The sequence below is a fragment of the Lissotriton helveticus genome, chromosome 6 (genome assembly GCF_964261635.1).
Source record: "Lissotriton helveticus chromosome 6, aLisHel1.1, whole genome shotgun sequence".
NCBI classification, from domain to species: Eukaryota; Metazoa; Chordata; class Amphibia; order Caudata; family Salamandridae; genus Lissotriton; species Lissotriton helveticus.
The window spans coordinates 1,621,566,942-1,621,587,613 of NC_136067.1; the positions used below are offsets into that span (position 1 = coordinate 1,621,566,942).

General features: G+C 44.3%; 1 protein-coding gene across 2 annotated transcripts in view; it reads left to right on the forward strand.

Moving 5' to 3' along the window:
* LOC144761840 (uncharacterized) overlaps positions 1-20,672 on the forward strand; it is a 364,775-nt gene that overhangs the window by 316,870 nt on the left and 27,233 nt on the right. For both annotated transcript variants that reach the window (XM_078647067.1, XM_078647068.1), the window contains exon 6: positions 13,060-13,208. In XM_078647067.1, coding sequence (XP_078503193.1) covers positions 13,060-13,208 — 149 coding nt within the window. The remainder of the gene's footprint in view (positions 1-13,059; positions 13,209-20,672) is intronic.

The following is a 20,672-nucleotide window of genomic DNA, read 5'->3' on the forward strand; positions in this document are numbered from 1 at the left end:
ACCCCATGGCTTATCGTGGAATAAACTCATTCTCGCCCGAAACTCTTCATCGTAGTTCAGCCACGCATAACCCCCTGCTTGCAAGTGAGCCCGTCTAATGACATCTACATACTTGAAAAGCGAAACTGCTCTCTCTGGGTAGCGTTCACAATAGACACTGGCATAGATCAGAAAGGCCGCTGTCCAGTTCTCTATTGTTTTCGGGACTTTGGGACGGCGGGACAATTCAACCTCCTCCTCCTTAGAACCTTCCTTTGCTTGCAGTTCCCTATGAAGGAGCCTGAACACATCCACGTACTCATGGTCCCAAATCCGCTGCCTAGTTCTATTTGACAAATGTATGCCTAATGGCATGGACACCCCCATAAAAGGCAATTTCGTACCCCTCACTGTAGTCACCTCACTCTGTTCTGAACTAGTAACCGATGAACATGGACTGTCATTCCCCAACCTCCCCCCATGCCCTGCCACCGTTTTCACACTTTCACTTTGTTTTGACCCCAATCCGTCCCCCGCCTCCCCCATTCCTTGACCACCCTCCGCAGGCGCCCCACCTGAACCCCCAGCCAACGGCCGTGTCCAAGCAGCCCACCAGTCTGGCTTACCTGCTGGTAGCTGCGCAGCCCGTCGCCGAAAATCCTCCAGACCATCACGCCGATGATGTCCGCTCGGAGTCATACGTGCCGGTGAGAGAACCGCTCCTGAACTCTGAAATACACTGGCAGAAGTTATACGACTCCCACCCCTCCCAGCCCCTAGCCTCCCACCATGGGACAGTCCACGTCTAGCAGAATACTCATTTTCTTTATCTGCTTCATCAACATTACTAACAAACTGTTGTTCATTGCCTGACATAGTAAAACTCATACCTGGCCTAGAGCCAGGCGCCAAGTTAAGAAGTGTATTTTGAAAATCTGACTCAGGCCTCCGCGAAAAGCACCCAGTCGCCTTTGTGAAATCCGCACCAGATCCACGTCTCGAACTCGCCCCCCTCCCAAGCACCACAATCTGCGGCGCCGTCTGAGAGAAATTGAACTGCTCATCTGGTACCAGACCAGCAGCATCCTGAAGGTACTCACCGCTCGAGCAAGGACCCGTACCATACTTACCCGATAACTTTGAAGCTGAGGTACCAGCCCTTTGTGCCATTGGCAACTCCGTGTGCTCCACCCACACCCATTGACCTTGCGGAATCACAGACCCCATGTTAGAAACTACCTCAGGACGCCCAGGCGGAGGCCTTTCTTCTGGAAACATCGCACTAGAATCCCTCACCTGTCGGCCCCCACACCTACCACCCACTTCCCCCCACCTCCCACTCCTGAAATGCTTATCACGAGGTGTACACATAACACCCCACAGCTGCTGTTCATCCTGTAAAAATTGAAAATCATGTGTTAAATCCACATTAGCCTCCTCCTCAACAAATTGTTTTGTGGGGACTCTAGACTGAGGGACAAGAATGTTCTGGCAGTCCATAAAGTCATCCTGCTGAGGTTGCTCCTCAAGTAATATCGCACCGCCCCTGACATCCTCGCCTTCCTCAACTCCTGACTGGTCATACTCCTCAGAATCACTGTCACTGGAGTAGCTCACTAAAATCTGACTCCTCCTGTCAGCATCCACTTCTGGTGCTATGTCAATTCTCTTGTTGCTCACCAGCTGCCCTTCTGACCTCATTTGCAATCCTGACACCTTCTTACTGGGTCGTGGCGCTATACTGCCCTGCTCCTGAGACGTGCTGGCCATCTGCTCATCAAACTCCCTGTCAGCCACTCCTTCCGACAGCTGAATCATAGACACGCGCGTGTCAAATACACCACCAGCACTGACGCCGCGCCTACCCGCCCTACGTCTTGCCGGTGCCTTCATTAAATGACAACCCCTTTGTAACTCACTGGGGGCCGATGACGAGCGCGGGGGTGGCAGCTTCTTACCCCGACCTCCTCTGCTCGTGGACCTCGCTCTCCTGGCTCTTGCCGCTGTCAACCTCGCTCCACCTTCATCCTCATGTAGAGTATGTTGAACCGGCTGACAGGCAGCCACCGCTCTAGAAACTCCTTCTGCCGCCAAGCGACGCGGACGCTTGACAGCTACTGAAGTATCTAGCACTGCGCCGGGCCTCAGCAGGTCACTCCGTCCCACCGCCACCAATGCTCGCACTGCCTCTATGGCAATATTCTCCGCCGCCATTCTAACAATGAATGAGGAAAAACACGTCGAAATTCCTCACCAAATCTCCTGTCAGCACTGACAGAAAATTGCCTCACGAGCGCCGCCTCAAAAAGCGACACCACCGTTCCTCTCATTCGCTCAGAGTGACGTCAGCCCTCCCTCCCCTCCCTTCCTTTGGACCTAGTCCCTCCCACCACCCAATCAGGTCGCGTGAGGTCGTCCCTCGCGCGAAATGCCCCAGGGGGACATTGGCTTTGCCAAGTGCCCCTGGGGGCCCATTGGTATCATGCAAACATGACCACTACGTTTAACTGTTCTCGACAGTGATACGTTTGCCCCTTTTCTCTTTCGATACCCTTTTCCGGAGAATGCCGGTAGAGGTGGGATAGGCTGATAGTGTGTGAGAAATTGTTATTGTATGTACTACCTACGAATCACTTTTAAAAAAAAATAATCTTAAACGTTTTTTATGCTTTATTTACTTGAAAAACGGTTGAAAACTACACATGACAATGGACGCAGAGATAATTTCAGGTAATGGAGTAGTTGCTAATTTCCTTATCTCTGACATTTTTATGTGTTTGGTAAGCTTAGGTGCAACATTCTAGTATCTCCTGTTTGACACTTTTATTGACATTTCACCGTGAGTAGAAAAAAACAGATACTTCCATGTAATGATATAAGAAATAATAAATGATAAATGGAAATGTGCCTCAAAGGACCCTAATACAATCTAGACCAGCCTAAAGGTGACAGTTACACAAAACTCAGACTGCTGGGAGTTATATTTGCAAACCTTCATCTGTTTTACAAGACTACTGGAAAAAAACACCAAGTTGGAGTCTGATTCTGGTTCTCCATCTTGGATTGTTCTTTAGTTGAGGCAACTTTCTTCTCCACCTTGGAGGCGACTTTCCTTCTTCAAAGACGCTCCCTTTAACAGAAAACAGGAGAGTGCACGCACGCGTAAACGGATCAGGTCACGCGCGCTTCCTGTCTCCCATGGCTCCTTGGAAGCAGAAACGCACGCACACACATACAGACCCCCCCGCTGCCGCCGCGCATACACACACATAGAGAACCCCCCCAACCCCCCCGCCGCGCATACACACACGCACGCACACACACATACATAGAGAACTCCCCCGCCGCCGCGCATACACACGCACACATAGAGAAACCCCCCCCCCCGCAGCCACGCTTACACACACACGCATGCACACACACACACATACATACAGAACAGCCCGGCGCTTACACACACACATCCCTTACCTAGTCTCGGCGTGTCTTCTCATCGCAGCTTGCGCAGGGACAGCCAACGTGCACACGCACGGCGACGGCGTCTCCTGCGCTACAACCGTGGTTTCGGTTTCGCGCCCTAACCTTGCCATTGGCTGTACTACTGCCAACCGGCACTTGTTTTATTTTTTTTACATTTCCGTGGCATCGTCTCCCTGGCATTTTGATTGAACTCTGGGACATCGTCGCTCCTCGAGCCTTTAGTGAGGGCGGCACGGTAAGGCACAAATAACCCCGCCGTGAGCTCGGGGGGTCTACGTCTCTTTGGATTGTTCGCACAGGGTGTTGGTGAATGGGGAGAGTGCGGCGTGCAGGCTGAGGGATGGCGTATGTTGGCCAGGGCAGCTGCAGCGGGATGGGACAGGGGAGGTAAACAACTTTTTCAAGGTTTGCTGGGGGGACGTCATTAATGACTGCGGCATTCAGGCTAGTGGTCGCCCGTTCATGCACTTTGAAAGTATGCAGGGTGCCATGGGGGACTCTGTGTTTGGGTGGGGGGCGGGGCAGTGGTTCACGCCCCCTCCCCAAAAGAGAAAACCATGTCGAGCAGCATAACGCTGGAGAGGGGCGTGCCTGTGCAAGATGACAGAGAGCGCACTTCGATTTATCCTAGCTTTTTGAGAACATCCTTGGACACTTTGGGACTGTAGTGGTCGGAAAGGTAGTGGATGAAGATTTCGCCGTGCTATTGAAAAAGTAATGACATATTATATAATAGTCGCCACCTTGTTTCCTCCTTCCCGTAAAAAATAGCATTCCTGCCTGCATGCGCCATGCTTGGGTTTTAAAAGTGGACTTTTTAGCAAGTATTGCTGAGGGGTTAATGCCGGTATACCTCCGCATCTCGCCCCAAACGTTACTTTTGTTAAAGTAAAGCACTACACCGGGGAACCACCCCTCTCGATAGAATTATGTTACGTGAATCAGACATAACGTATACGTTCGCGTTAAGGGTGCACTGCTACAGCTGCGCCGGTAATATGGTTGGTGATCCAGGGGGCGCGGTACGGGTGCTGCGTAGGATGGACAGTGGAAATGTACAACACCAGCAGGCACTGGCTGCACGCTTCGATGGGGACTGTAAGGGGAGTGGCTGTTTACCTTCTCAAAACTCTCACGGCTTCCCAGAGGACTCCTCTAGGGGCGTCTTACTAGTACTCCATCACTCCTTGTCTTTTCCCGTCCTCTCTCCCTTTGCATGGCGTGACAGGCATTCTCACACGGAAGCTGCAAGCTATCTGCGTTGTTCACCTCCTTACACAAGACACCCATCTCCTTAGCGCTCACACATCAACAAACCAAACCGCCCCCCCCTAACCACAGCGCTTCACATATTCCTAAAAATGCCTGCCCCCAAGCCACAGCATAGCCCGCCCCCTCTGCTATTCCACCCACACTACGAGCTCCACCCTCCGCAAATGCATCGCAAGCCATTCACCACCCCCCGAATATAACTGGCACCGACAGCCCATCTCTCACACATTATGCCAGCCTCCTTCTGCACAGTGCGCATACTTCAACAACGCATCTCCCTCAAGCCACAGCCTCTCTTCGCACCTACCGAGCCCTCCCACTTTCATTCCACGCCACTGTCTTTTCCAGCCTCTTTACCCTCTAACCGTGCCTCCTATAGTGCGAGACCCGCGGTACTACTCGCCCACCTCGCATGCACTCGTCGGCCTAACAGCTGTGAGCCCGTGTCTGAGGTGCATCATCAGAGCTGTGTGAATAATAACTGCGTCAGCCCCGTGCGTGAGGTGCATAGTCAGAGCTGTGTGAATAATAACTGTCAGCCCCGTGCCTAAGGAGCATCATCAGAGCTGTGTGAATAATAACAGCTGTGAGCCCCGTGCTGAGGTGCATCATCAGAGCTGTGTGAAGAATAACTGCGTCAGCCCCGTGCCTGAGGTGCATCATAAGAGCTGTGTGAATAATAACAGCTGTGAGCAACAGCATACACAATGCCAATAACTCAAACTTTAATGCTGCGAAACCTATTGCATTGTAAATGCTTGTTATGTAAGTGTTCATTTGACTTTCTTTATATTTACTGTTCCATGCTTAGAGTCCGCCATCTTGGATCGGTAAGTAAAAAATCAAATGGATGCTGAACCATGCCATATGTAAATACGTGGTGACGCATGCAGGCATTTACCACATCATGTCCAGCCAATTGGTTTGCTGAAGGCGAGACGTATTGACTTTACCAGTGCTAGTTTTCAGTCCTGCTTTCTCTATTTATCGCTGTTTTCTTGTCTTTCTCTCCCTTCTCCTTTCTCCTGTTTCTGCATTTCTCTCTCTTGCTTTGGGTCAAAGACTGATGATGAAAAATCCGTATCGGTCTGCAACCACTGGCACAAATTAAACAACAAAACAACAGTTGAATAAGGACGATTTCAGGAAGTCAGAAAGTGGTCTTATTTAGAGAGTTATTTCCTGTCTATCATTTCTCAGTTGTGTTCAGGCGCCTCTTGAAGCTAATGTAGCATGGTTATGCATAGAGATGTAGACTCACTTGAAATTCTTGATATATTCTGTGTCAATTTGCATAAATAAATTATATTTATGGTAACATCAAAAAGTCACTATCATATCGTGCTTATTTTCTGGCATGGATGCTGGATTGTGACAAAGAAAATGCTCAGAAATATTTAAAGATACCCCTTGGGCACCTCCCAAAGGACAAAATGATGTTTCTGTAAGTTGTCAGTTTGAATTTTATAGGTTTGGCTTATTGTGTATCAGGGCAAACAGGTAAAACTAGGTAACAAAATGTTTTTGGTGGAGATGGAGTAATGTCTCTAAATCGGATGTATGACATTACAACGCATGCTATTACAACGCATGCCTTTACGACGCAAGTTTTACAACGCAACTTTTACAACGACTTGCGTTGGGGGGCGCTGGATAGTGAATAGTTTAATTTACTATTCCAACTCCAGTCCCCGTGGATAGTAGGGAAGGTGTTGGAAACTATTCCCTATCCTAGAGCGCCCCCCAGCGCAAGTCGTTGTAAAAGTTGCATTGTAATGGTTGCGTCGTAAAGGTACTTTGTTGTAACAGTTGCGTTGTAAAGGATGTTTACCCTCTAAATCGTGTGTAAATTGGACTATTTTGTCCATGCTCGCCAAGGGCACTCGAGCGTGATGAATTAAAACCAAATGCACAACATTGGAAAACCAATGCATATAGAATTTGCTGAACCCAAAGCAGCTACAAAGTAGGCAAAAAGTTATTATCACTCAGCGCCTTATCTGTAGAGAGTGAATACTACTGTTGGCTGGTGTGTAAGCTGGTTATAGTCGCACAGACCTTTTTAGCTGTATAGCTGCAAGGGAGAGGACATGCTACCTTTCCCCCTATAAAAGCTGTTTAGTCCCTATCGTTTAAAAGCTGTATATTCCCTATCGTCTGTTAATGGTGAGGTATACATGTGTTGTGTGTGGGCTGGACAGGCAATGCACGGTTATTGTTGTCTATATAGGAGACAATGCAATGAGCCTACAGACGTGGACAACCAGTTTCCCTGAACCAAAAATCCAAAGTGGACTGGTAGGCTGGGGGAATCTACATCAGTCCCTACATATCCAGTTTCTTCCTCCCCTGTACGTACAGCTCCCTCATTACCATTCAGGGTCTGCTTCTAAGGCAGAAGGTGTAACTGGCATAGAGTTTTTCCCTGATGAGACTGATACTCTGAGTTTCAGCATCCCCAGGGCCTAATTCCAGTGTGAATCTGAGGTTTGACCCTTGTAATGACAACAACAAGGGGAATTGGTGTTCCCACCCTGATTCCCACCAGCTTTTCACCAGTTCTGTTTTTTGTTTGTTTCTGTACACATTTCATCATGCATTACCTGCCAAAATGTGCATGGGTAAAGCAAAATGGCAGTACTTTTCAAATGCGCTACAAGTAACTCCAATGCTAGTATGTTTCTGTTGCATCAGAATTACAGTGAAGACCATAAGGAGGGCCTTACTATGGGCCTTATTACGAGTTTCGGGTTCAACCGCTGCAGGACCGTGTCCCCACCACCAGCAGCCCACGGCACTGGCAGTCCAAAGACCACTGTAGTACAAGTTGACCACGGGTCCGGTGCTAATGAAGCACAAATCTTTCAGATGTGGTGAGTACTTTTTACAAATATATCGAGGCCTGTGTGTGCATTTCGACTGCAGACATGTGGGATGTACACATGTGCATGATATATGTGGAAATATACCATATACCCATTACCGGGGTTCAGCCCATATGTGGGCAGTCCTGGTATATGGTTTGAATAGGACTCACCTGTAGATTGCCGCAAACGGAGTTGTAATACTCGGTGTGAAGGGGGGACCTGGAGAAAGCGATCCACGTCGGCATCTGCCTGGAAGATGAAGAAAGGCGTGAGTACGCACCCCAAATCATTCATCACTGCTACCTTGAAGCAGCCAGTTGGACCGCCGCTGTACGCTCATGGAACAGGTAACTCGTAACACGGATTGCGGTGCAGCTCCCCTGTACTGCCCTATGGCGGATGCCTTTCCCAGAGTGTGAACCCAGCGGTCTTCTGACAGTCTCGCCGGTCCAGCGGCGGTCTTCTCAAAGCCGATCCCCCCAACTCGTAATATGGCAGTTGAACCGACAAGCTCACCATGCTCAAACCGCTGGCGCTGACTTGTAATAAAAGCTTTCGTATTTTGCATTGCTGGTTGCATGGCCATTAAAGAGCATTTGCCTGAGAATGACCGGGGACAAGCCACAAAACAACTTGATCAGTTGATACCTCTGCATGTCCAGCCTAGTAGACAAACTCAGTTCTTCCTGGAGGAGTGCTAGAACCTTTAAATACAATGTACTATTTGGTTGGCCCTTTCCTTCTGGCAGTGACCACTAATTAGGGTAAATACTAGCAGTGCTGGTTGATGAACTTTAAAATTGGTGTGGCCTAAGTACTTGCTCCAAATATCACAGAACAACATGAGTGATATCCTCTGGGGCAATGTCTCCCACTGCAACCATTTTTTTAAAGTGCACATTTATCAGAACAATTTCTGCACAAATTGGCCACAATTCCAGAAGCTCTGAAGGAAGAAGAGCTAATGAAATACTCCACAACTTTCATCCTGTGACAACCAACCTGTACACACCATAGGGATGTTAGTAGTGTATCTTTCCCAAGAAAACTTTTGAAATTAATATGGCTTATCTGCACTTTTCAGCAGTTTTCCTAGAAGTGGCCACAGACATATCGCATAACAAGTAGTTTGAAAAACTGGGTATGCAATTTCACCTGGCATATCATTTCTAAATCCTAGGGCACCTTTCTTCACTTTCACAGTCCATTAAATGTTGTTTTCTTCCCTGCCCCTTCAACAGATTATCGTTCATATGTTAAGGAAGATGTAAAATGGAAAAATCAAAAGTTATACGTATATTTCACTATTGCAGTCTTTTTGTCCCCAAAAATTGGCTCGCCATTTTCTGAAAATACTTGTATTTTTCTATCAAGTATAGGCGTTTCATTTTGCATTAATACGCTCATTTCCCTCAACCAAAAGCTTGATAGTTCCACTTTTTGTCCTAAATACTAGCGTTTTACTTTTAGTAAAACCTGTTTGGTCCTCAAACATAGGCTTGTAACTTTCATCAGGTGCTGTTGTGTATTACCACCACACATGGGTAGATTCTGACTTTCATTTGCATTTCTCTAAAAATACCAGCCATGCCCATCATGTGGCAGGAGTTTCTACTACCAGACTGGAAAGGACCAAATTTTGTCATCATTGCTCATAATAAATCAGGGATGGGGCCATCATTTCTGGGACCACATTATATCACGGATAGCCACAGTTATGTTAAAGATAGTCATAATATGTCTAGGAGGGCATCATTAAGCTAGGGCCATCGTTATGCCATGATAGCCATGTCATAATGCCTACGTATGTCAACGATGGGCACCTATAGCCAAGGTCCACCATTATTCTAGGGATATCAATAACTATGTTATTCATGGCCCGAGTTGTCAAAGATGGTCACATTAGGCCAGGATCACTATTATTTGAAAATATTGCTGAGTGTGGAGGGGCAGGTGTGAGAACAAGAAGCTTCTTTTGGAAGGGTTGAATGTAATATGAATATATGTGACCAGATAGACCACGTGAGAGTCACCATTGTTTTAGATTTTTGAATGTTGTCATGAATGTTTGACTGTGAATTGTAATTTTGAATTATAATTAATTAAAGGATGGAGGATAATTTAAAAAAATGTATAATGCTTTCACAGTTTGCACCACGGTCTCAGTTGTGACATTGTTAGGGGACAAAATCTCTCTGAGAAAATTCAGGAATACGGGAGCGGTAGAGATATTACTGCTTTTTCACAATATTTAGTAGAGACAAGGAATTTGTTGTCACGAATAGTGCATGTGGATATCCTCATGCCTGACTTGCATGTTGGCTTCCCCTCAGTGGATTAAACATATTTGGCATTTTCCAGACCATTGTACTAGTTTTCTCATGCCATCCCTCATTTGTTTATCTCTCACCTAATAGCTTTTAGCTTTCTTTTGAAAACCTATTGTGTACATTACCAATCCTTAGAGTGGGCGTTGGCTAATCCCATTGCTTATAATTTTCCAGTTTTCTTACCAATGTTTTTTGCTTGCTGCTTTTTCAATATTTTACATTCTTCTTTTTGTTGATACCCCTTCTCGGAAGCATAGATTCCTTACTATCCTTTTGACTGGATTACTTTCATCCTCCCACTTACGTCTGGGAGCTGCTTTTTTCTTTTTCTTTGAGAGTTCCATGGGAGTGTGTGTTTTCTTGCTCTCTCTCCAATGTGCTGCTTCTCCCCTCACATCCCCGCCTCTCTGTACTTGCCTTTCCAATCGTGAATTAAAACCTATGCCTTTCCACACGAAGGGAACATTTATGGTGCTGGGAAAGAGCAGGCTACAGCACTCATAGGAAGAAGAGTGTTAGAAATATTCATCTCATCTTGGATGTAGTTAAATGTGCTCCCTTGGCTGTTGCAGAGCAGCATATTGCTAGATCATTTGTCCCAATTCCTAGCGGTGTGCAAAGTAAATGGTAAGCATTTTTCTTTAAATTCTTACATTTCCTCAGGTAGCTTTTATGTTGTTTTAAGTATGTGCAACTACTTCTCTATTTGCCCTTCTTCTCAATGCTGAATCTCCTCTTGGATGAGCCAGTCTGCCACAACCGATCTTCAGTGCATTTAGGTTAGGTGCAAAATCCTCCCAAACTTTTCAGGGGGAAATTTGATGAATGGGTATCAGTGATACACCTGTATGCAGTTGTGCACATTCAACACCCTGACATGTAGAAACACTGGCTGACCATGCATAAGGAGAGTGCCAATACAGTGTAGGTTTTGCTCACCCACAAGATGCCTCCCGCAGAGTGGGATAAGGCATGCTACCGGACGTCAGGTGGATAGGTCACTATTCATCATGTGCCAAAGTAAAATACACGATGACAAGAAATAGTATTTGGGAGACACGGACATGCGAATAGGGAAACAAGACAACAGAGGGGCTAGGAGAGAGAAGCAGACAAAGGCTGTAGACAAGTGGAAATTGCCCATGTTGCGTTGTCATAGTAAATGTAGTCTAAATATCCAAAATTGACTACCGGGTATGCACCACAAAATTCCACCTTTTTTCCTAGTTAACTTTATAATTCAGCAGCATGTAGGTTCAGAACACAATATTGAAGCCAATTACCATCCCCTATGTATTTTAACTTTTAGACCCCTTCCTTTTGAAAGTTGAATATTTTTCTCGCAACATTTGAGAGTAGTCTTCTTCAATAGTTTTTTTACTCAACCTACAGCAAAACACCTCAAAAGTGTTCCCAAGGCTGCCCACCCTGTAATAGTGGTAAGGTCTTGGTCATGAGTAACTCGATGATGAAGCATGCCACTGGAAGTGGGTTACGGTTGTACGTTCTTTTTTTAAAAAAGACATCACACAGTGGGTCCAATTCAGTAAACTTAAGAGTCTACCTTATCCCAAGTTGACACTCCATTTTTTCTTCTGCATTCTTGTACCCAATATCCTATGTGACTATTTATAGCTTCAGAGGGTTAATAGGCTATTTTGTCTATTCTTTCTCAGTGGTGTTTTAGAGATGTGAGTATATGTCAATTTCTGCCCCTTTTATACTAGCTTTTTGATAAAGCTGGTTTGTTGTGTATACAATTTTGAACTGAACATTATGCCTAGGTCCATTAAATCCCAGTATCTCACATACAGGCACCAGTGAATGTATTCCCTTTGATGGTCACCCAGTTGTAATGAAGGTGCTCAACATTGCAAGGTGGAGTAAATCCGGTCTTAGTCATTGTGCTTAGGATAATACAGTGAAAATTTAACTTTTACCAAGAACTCCTCGTGTGTTAAGTAGCTTATGTCTACCTTATAGCTAAATATTGTAGAAGTCATTCAAACAACATTGCTTAGACTTTATCTGGAGTGTCAAATACAACCCAGTCTTTTCCATCAGAACAACTAAGGTTCCAACCATCATCGGAGGATTTGAGTTTCCTGACCTTAAAAATTGCCACCAGGCATTTATCCTGTGTTAAGCTAGGAATAGGCGTCAAACAACTCAGGCATCCCCAATTGTGTCTCATTAGAACATGATGTCCTCAGGTTACTGTTTATAATCTTCATTAACAGCTAATAAGCGCAGAGTGCACTCTTGCTTTCTGGTTACAGTTAAGACAACTCTCCACATTGTGTTATGTGAGTGCAGAGTTTCATTAAACCCCAGACTCCTCATGCTATCTTTAATTTGGGACGTTACTGAAATCTGCTGTGCCGGTAAGAAAATACATTGTCAAGAGAGAATTGAAAAAGGTATACACAGCATAAGCCAAGTAATAAATAATGGTTCTGTTAATCCATTCTGTGTTTTCTGATTACTCACTATGCTGTCCTCTCAAGCTAATCTCACTCATATGGTAGTAATGGGCCACATAGCACAAGAATGTAAGGAATGTGTTCCTGTACTGTTGGTTTGAAATCACAAAATCAAGCTAGATCATTCAATATTCTTCTTCAGTGATATCCACATTTCCAGTTTGACACCGTTCTATAAGAAATGGCTTGTAAAAGCTCTTTGGTAGCAATAAGTCTTCATCAGTTGTCTTATTTTATGTTTGGTTTCTGGGATTGTCATCCCTCTCTCTTTTGTGGAAACTCCACTACCACATTTAAGAAATTGGTGTTCAAAAATGATACTGGTCTGAAGGGTAAATTAATTTTTTTCATCGAGCCATCTCATTTCTTCGAAAGATGAATTTCAAATTAGCTCCTTTCACTATGTGCCTAAATGTGTCACTGTGTTCCTTATTATGAGATGACTGTAATACATTTTATGTTTCAATAAAAAAAGGAGAGGGCTCAGTGCATTGTTTACTAGGGGCTACCTTGTGCCCTGTGTGCAAGAAAAGTAATTAATTTCAACTAGGCATTGGAATCATGCATATGAGTATAAATACATATGAAAAAATTACCCTTTTTTGTCATAATGTTATTCAAACTTTTAAGATCTTTATTATTCTGTAGGTCCATAATGGAATCGCAGTGTATGCTACATGGACAACTATAGCCACACTTTTGAACTTTTCTGTTGTGTTAACGTACAGTGGAGATGTGGCAAATGTCACTTCGACTACGGTGGCATTAGCGATTTTATCCTTCGAGCTTGTTTTATGGTATGTGAAGTCAATATATTTAATACAAATGTGCAGCCTTAAGTAGATCATTACACTCTTTTATGGCAAAATTGCCTGTGGCAGAAATGGCACTTGTGTTTCCTAATGTGGTATTTTTTGTAGCAGTAATGCATGTGACAAGCTACATTCCCCATCAACTGGTGTTTTATTTATATATTTTAGGTCAAGTAAAAAGTTTATTATCTACCACTGTATGGTTGGCCCTACATTCGGAGTAGATTTCTGACTTTCAGGGGATTAACAAGAATGCTAGGCTTATTATTGGAAATGTTTGACAGTTGTTGATTTTCCAAGCATTGATCCAACTTCTCAGAATTTACTTTTGCTTATTTCCCACGAGGCTGAAAATTTGAGTAAGCAAATTATTCGGTAATGTAGCTTTAAAAAATCTATAGCTGGGAGGGTATTTTCTCCGCTGTAAATTTTCTGTGAAATGTGTGGGGGTTCATTGTTGGAGTAGACTTCAATTCTGGCAGCTATTAAATTGTATAAGAGAAGCTTCCGATCCATGATGAATCTGCTCCACAGTTACCTGGGAAACATGCAGCGGCATCTGTGCACATTAGGGGTGGGTGGAACTCGCTGAGTTTCACTCTACAGAATTCCACAGAGTTCCATACAAATTTGCCAGAGCGGGCAGAATTTGGTGCATCACTCTGCTCGTGTGGATTTTATGCACCTGGAGGTTATTCCACGCTGTAAAATCAGCACAAATGGCACCATGCGCGGTACCCGAGGTCACTGCTTCTTTTTGCCGCTTAAGTATATTTTCTCTTGAGCAGCAGCTTTCCCAACTCGAACGGCAGCGAACTGCCGCGACTGTCTGCGTAGAGAAATCTCACCGGGAGGCGTTCTAGTGTCCAAAAATCACACTAGGGGACGCAAATCCTCTCTCGCCAACTTAACAGGGCTGAGCCACGCGTGATGAGAAACTTCTGCCATGCAGTAGTTGGCAGAGGTTTTGCAAGAACTCTGCACTCTAAGTGGATAAAACTCCACCGGCGGAGTGGAATTTTTCACCCAAACCTAGCGCACATACATTATATGCAGAGTGAAGAATTTCAGGGTATTCCCTCCTCCACAGCTCCAGGTGCCGTCTTTAAGAGGCAACTCGAAAGTACTTTTGCGAGTTTTATTAAGTTAGTGAAACACAGATGCAGCCAACAGTGTTACTTCAAAAGTGGGCAAAGAAATACACAGAGACAACCGTTAACTTCCTCAAACTCACTTTGTATGTTAAATAAGTAGTTCTATATTTTTATTACATAGCACAACAAAATTGGGTCAGAGCTATTGACTGCCTGCACACTATTCCACTATTTTTGGTCTTATTACTCGTTCTCAAAAGCCTGTGCGCGTAGGTCGAGGGCGTGACCCGTAAACACCCCCTACAAAGTGATGCAAAACATCACATACAATAATGAAAACAAAAAGACCCGCACAAGGCAAATTATATATGCATTGTATTATTTGCAAGAGTATGACTGGGAAGGGACCATGCACGCGAATCGGGCAGCACGCTGAAAATGCCTAATACTTACTGAAGAATTTCTGTTGGTCCCATAAACACTACTATCGGAACTCGTAATACATAAAAAAACGAGAAAGACGCCACTTTGGACATATCAGCTTACTCCTGATATTATCCCGATGACACAGATGGGAGCATCGTTAAAAGCTGTACATTAGAGGAAGATTGAGAAGTCTAAACCAAAAGTATAATGAAGTAGAAGAAGGGATTTTTTTGATTGTGTTCATATTGATGAATCTTGGTTCAAACGACGCAAGCTCTGTTTTACACAGCCCAACTGATCTTAGAGCCCTGAAGAAGTCACAGTGGTGACGAAACGCGTTGGCTGCTAGCAATCTCTTGAATCTTCAACTTGTTTATTTTTTAATAAAAAGCCCTACTTCAGAAATCACAAGACTTGGACCTTACTTCTGTTTGGAAAGCATTAACATTGAACGTTTGTGAATAACTGTTGCATACTCTTGCAAATAATACAATGCATATATAATTTGCCTTGTGCGGGTCTTTTTGTTTTCATTTTTCTATATTTTTATTACATTTATAATGACTGTTTATTTTACAGACAATACAAATAAGTGTTTTTGGAACTTACTTGTTAATTGTTTTTTTCCTAACTTAGTTGCACTCATGTTATCCACCTTGGAAGAATGAAAACATTTTCAAAAACCCACATTGATGTGTTCCCTTGAGGATTATGGGCCATGTGTATGAAGCCAATTTGCGATCGCAAATGCTGAAATTCACAGAATTTCAGCGTTTGCGATTGCACATTAGTAGTGTGCAATGTAGCACACAAAACCCCCCTCGCAAAATAAGGAATCACAAATTTTGTGATTTCTCATTTTGCAATTGCATTTAAGGAATCGCAAATTGTGAATCCTTAAATGCAATGTAAGATGCACAAAAGAAAGAGCAATTTGGCCTTAAGGAATCACAAATTACCACCAACTTCAAGTTGGTGGTAAATTGCGATTTCGCTTAAAAATGCACTATTTTGCATTTTTTAAAGTGCCATGTGGCGCACATATATGCCCTTAGGGCATGTATGTGTGCTACATGTGCACACATGCACATTTCAGGGGTGTAACAGGGTGTCCTTTTGACACCCTGGCACCCTTGAAATTGCATTCTCAATTTGCGCTTCTCTAATTGCTAATCGCGAATTGAGAATGCCTTCCCAATCATTCCTATGGGCCATATTCCTTATTTGCGAATCTCACTTTGCGTTTCGCAAATAAGGAATATGTGGGATTCGCACAATTATTAGCAAATCCCACATACATTGCATTTGCAATTCTCAAGTTGCGATTCACTGAAAATTGCAATTTGACAATCCCAAAACTCTAGTTTCATACATATGGCCCTATGGCACGTCCTCCCAAGCTCTGGAGCATGCAGATGTCCATACGGCACACAGAGCTCTGTAACACGTCTTTATTCTTCGGCGTGCATAGGCTAACTGAACGCACTACATCATAAACTTTATTGACCACACCCAGACATACCCAGATACTTCCCACTGATTACTTACCTTTGTAAGGAGTCCAGCAAGGACCACAAGGGTCCTATTGCACATGATCACATGACACTGCAGATAACATGCTGATGTTTGCAGCACGCACGTAACCCTCCAAGCTATTTTACCAGGATTATGATTAGGTTTATACATAATAGCTATCAGCGGGCACACTTCTCCTCCATGCTATTTTATGTTTCAAATCTGTTTTCATGGATTATTCAGAAAGTCTCTTCTAGACCAACAGAGAAAGCCAGATACATTTTTTACACACAGGCTTTCTGGGAGGCAGACTTGGTAAAACTAATGCACAGATTTACTGGGGGTCCGTAGGTGTGCTGACGTTGACTCCAGACCTGCGAACTCACACAGTGCCACCGTGTGTCACTGTCCCAGGATTTTGGCTCCTTTCACACGGTCACCCTTTGAGGACAATGTGAGTTGGAAGCTCCTGTAATGAGCGTTTCCAACCCACATTGTGTGCAAGGCTGAGTTGATGTCCATCGAGGTTTTAGAACCTCCCCAAGATGTCAGAGGCAGCCTTTGACACTTCAGATTGGTATTTTAAGAGGGCTTTTGTGGCTCACGGGCAGTGAACTGCGAAAGCCCCGCCCTGCGCCTTTAGAGCTACACCTCCTCAGAAGAACTTTCAAACCTTCTGAGGTAGTGGATTTAAGGTCCGCCCCTCTCCTTAGGCCCACCCCTCCTGGTTTCCTCATCGTACACTGTGGGTTGTTTTAGAAAGTTGTCAGGTCTGTGTCTGTTTTCCTTCTGACTCTGCTTTCTCTTGACTCTACCCTGCCTGGCTTCACTTGCTATCCGCCCCAGCCATTTTCTACAAGTTTAAATTTGTGGGTTCCCAGACTACATATTTTTTTATTTCCAGCATTATATCACTTTCTCTTTTCCATGAGAGATGTTCACTTACTACTTGAGTGCAAAGAGTGAATTGATGTGTGTTTTCAGTGTGCAAACATACCTGTGATGTGTTTGTGAAAATGCATAAACCCACAAGTTTGTATACGTTTACTGCTTTTTGCCTCTAATACCTTTACCACCCAAAACCTACATCTGTGACTGGAAAAGCTGCCATATTGGACGAAATTTCACCCCGTTGCAATTTATGACCCTATAGTTATCCAAATATTGATTCTGTGAATCAGAAAGTGTAACTTACTATCATAAATACATTTTATTTCTCGCCTATGTCCGTTGTTTGTGGACTGAGGCCATAATGTACCCTTTTCTGGCGGGTAAGGTGACCTAGGGTTGGACGGATGTTTGCTCTGTCCTCCGTGTTGTTGGTTTGTGACGAATTTTAACATCATCCTGGCCGGTTTAAGGCCATGTGAATTATCCATCGCATTGCACAGGGCAAGGACCCGGCTTACCTCCAAAGGATGTTGACCATATATCGTCCAAGACGCCTTCTGAGATCTATGGGCAGCATGCAGTTTTCGGTACCCCGCATCTATAAAGCGTGGATGGGTGGGCGCTCTTTTAGGTTTCTAGCCAGCAAACAATGGAACGAACTTCCCATTGAGCTTCGGATGGAACCTTCAGAAACGAGGTTCCGGCTGAAACTTAAGACTTACTTGTTCCCGGAAGATTAGTATGGAGTCAGTGCCTCACCTCTCCTGTCCTTTCCCCTCATCATGGACCGGTCTTTGTTAGGAGTCTTGTTGGAATGCATCCTAGCACGGAGACGCACCGTTCTTAGTGTAATCAGGCGCTTAATACATTTTTTTATTATTATTATCCTCCCATGCCGGCAGTCTAAAACTGGATGTATGATAGGAAAGAGGAATCCAGCATGAGAGGGGATTATGGGAGATTGGCTCTCCGGTACTATGGGCTTGACCTTCTTTGACATATCGTCCTGATGCAGCATTTCCACTCTGTATTGTAACTTAACCTCATCTGAGTGATTCGTCATCAGAAATAGCATAACCATGGCAGCTCATAATTTTGGCCATCTATTTTGAGTTTCATTACTGGACAAAGTAATGATCTTTAAGGCGGCAGATACAAAATGTAAAGCTGAACATTTGTCTAAAGGAGGACGACTTGAACCAGAAATTATTCTGTTCACATTTGTGCTGCAGTGAGCCTGTGGGCTGCCTGTTTTTTCTTTGACACAAATCTTCTACTTTTTTCAATTGGTGATTATCGCTAATGGAGGAGGAAAATTAGAAAGTGTGCCTGGTGCATAGGGAGAAAACTCCCTGTGCATAGCGTAGTTATGCGCTGGCTGCAGTACATCTTCACATCTGGCTTCCTCCAACAAAAATATTTGTGCCAGCACAGCCCGAGTCACTGGATGTCAATGTGAACCAACTGTGCTCCGCACGGAGAACCAGTACCACCAAAATTTGCATAGTTTGCTGTATACCTCACACCATTCTCATCTGATATGCCCCTTCTCTCAACCCTATTCCGCAAGTGGGTTCTTGGTCATTTCCTCCTAAACAGACTTGCTGTCATGGTGGGGGTGGCATGACAATCCTGATATGCAGCACCAATTTCGGGCTGTCAGAAATGTGACCACATCAAAGGCTTCGTTCGAGGTTGTGGGTTATTGGAAAGAACAATGGTGCGTTGTAGGCGAACAGGCAGTACTAGACGACAGCGCCTCAAGACCCTCGCGGGTGAAGCAGCCGCGCTCTACAAGTCATGGTTAATTGAAGGGCACACCCTCAGATGGGCTTGCAGTGAGGAAATAGATCCAAACTCTCACCCAATCATGGAGAGCTCACGGCCTCCTTCTGCTCACTTCTGGGATTATTTATTAAGGTTTTGCACAGGCATGATGCATTCTTTAGCTAAGATATCTCGTATTGCCTTTACTTATCCACTAAGCCCTGCAGACATCAGAGCCTAGCAGAAGTGGTGATCCAGAGTGATGGAGCCCAGTGTTTCTCTTTCTCTGTTATCCCATTCCCCTTCCCCCCATTTCTGCCAATGTCCTCATGTTCTTGTGTATGTGGTCATTGGTGCAAACGGTGAGAGACAGAAAAGTGTATTACTCTCCTTGGATCTGCAGTACAAGGTTATTGCTTTTTTGGAAATTTCTGTTTTTTCAAAGTCTCAAAAGAGGGGTTTTGTGTATGACAGAGAAATTGAGTTCCAAATTCCAGGGGCACTTCCTGAAAGTGATTGATCCTAACGTGAATGATTTTTTTGCCAAGTATTTAGGGGTACCAAAGTATAAAGCTTTGTGTGTGTGTGTGTGTCTTTGGGGGCTCATTGCTATCGGCATATGGTTACTTTTCATTAATGCTACTGTGCACTGAGATTGTTGATTGTTACTTAAGATACCAGTTGTAAGCTGTTACTCATTAGACTTCCAGAAACAGGAAGTTGCACTTGAGAGAAGACAGCCACTGTTTTGGAATTTTGAGGAGTTTGGGTTTCCATGTTTTTTCCAGGACGTGTGGACGATCGCTCTGTCACTGAGTGTGAGTCTGAATGGAGCAAGATGAACACGTAATATAACAGTTGCAAAAAATACCTTAACAGCTACAAGAACAGCTTCCAGATTCGAGGGTGATGTAGTCTCCCAAAGATTTCCCTCATTTGCTGGGGCCGGGCTTGTTTTTTTTCCAGGTCCCCAGTCTCTGTCATAGACTGATACCTGTGATTGGGTCATTGCAGTTTGTAGTTCAGAGGACAACTGGATGTTTTCTTTTGGCAGAGTAACGATGGGTGTATATTGAACATCAATACTATTCTGTAATTCGCTCTACTACAAAATTCAAGGTATTTTCTACATCTACCGATGACTCACCAGTGAGGAAACTGGACATTGGGGTCACTCTTTTAATACTGGAAATCTTTCCAAATGAGGAGTAGGAGGATGGCTGTAACACTTCTAAGTAGAATATGGCTTGAGGTTTTCCAAAAGTTATACTTATCCTATCACTCCAAAAGTCCCTGAGTGTTGCATACTGTCCACTAGCATCGTAAACCTCTACATTCAACCCTGGTGTCTCTACTCACAGGTAACAGCATCAAAATCCATTAATCAATTCATCAATATGCAGACGGTACACAACTGTACAGAAATTAAACAGCACCTAAGCTTTATCCAGACCTGGATGTCCAGCACTTACCCGAAGATCATACCAGCCAAGAATTCCTGTTGTTTTTCTAGAACATCAAGCAAAAACGAGTACAAACTTGGCTCAACGACATGAAACTTGACAGCTTCAACCCCAACTGTTATCCAATGCCCCAATTCCAAAACACTTGGATATACCCTGGACACCAACCTCACCCTCAAGGAACACATAACCAAGAAACCAAAGATAGCCTGATACCACCTCTTCCAAAGAAGGTAAAACTGTTTCTTTCATCCAGCCTTCATACACTGTCACTCTGGATAGTAGTAAATGGC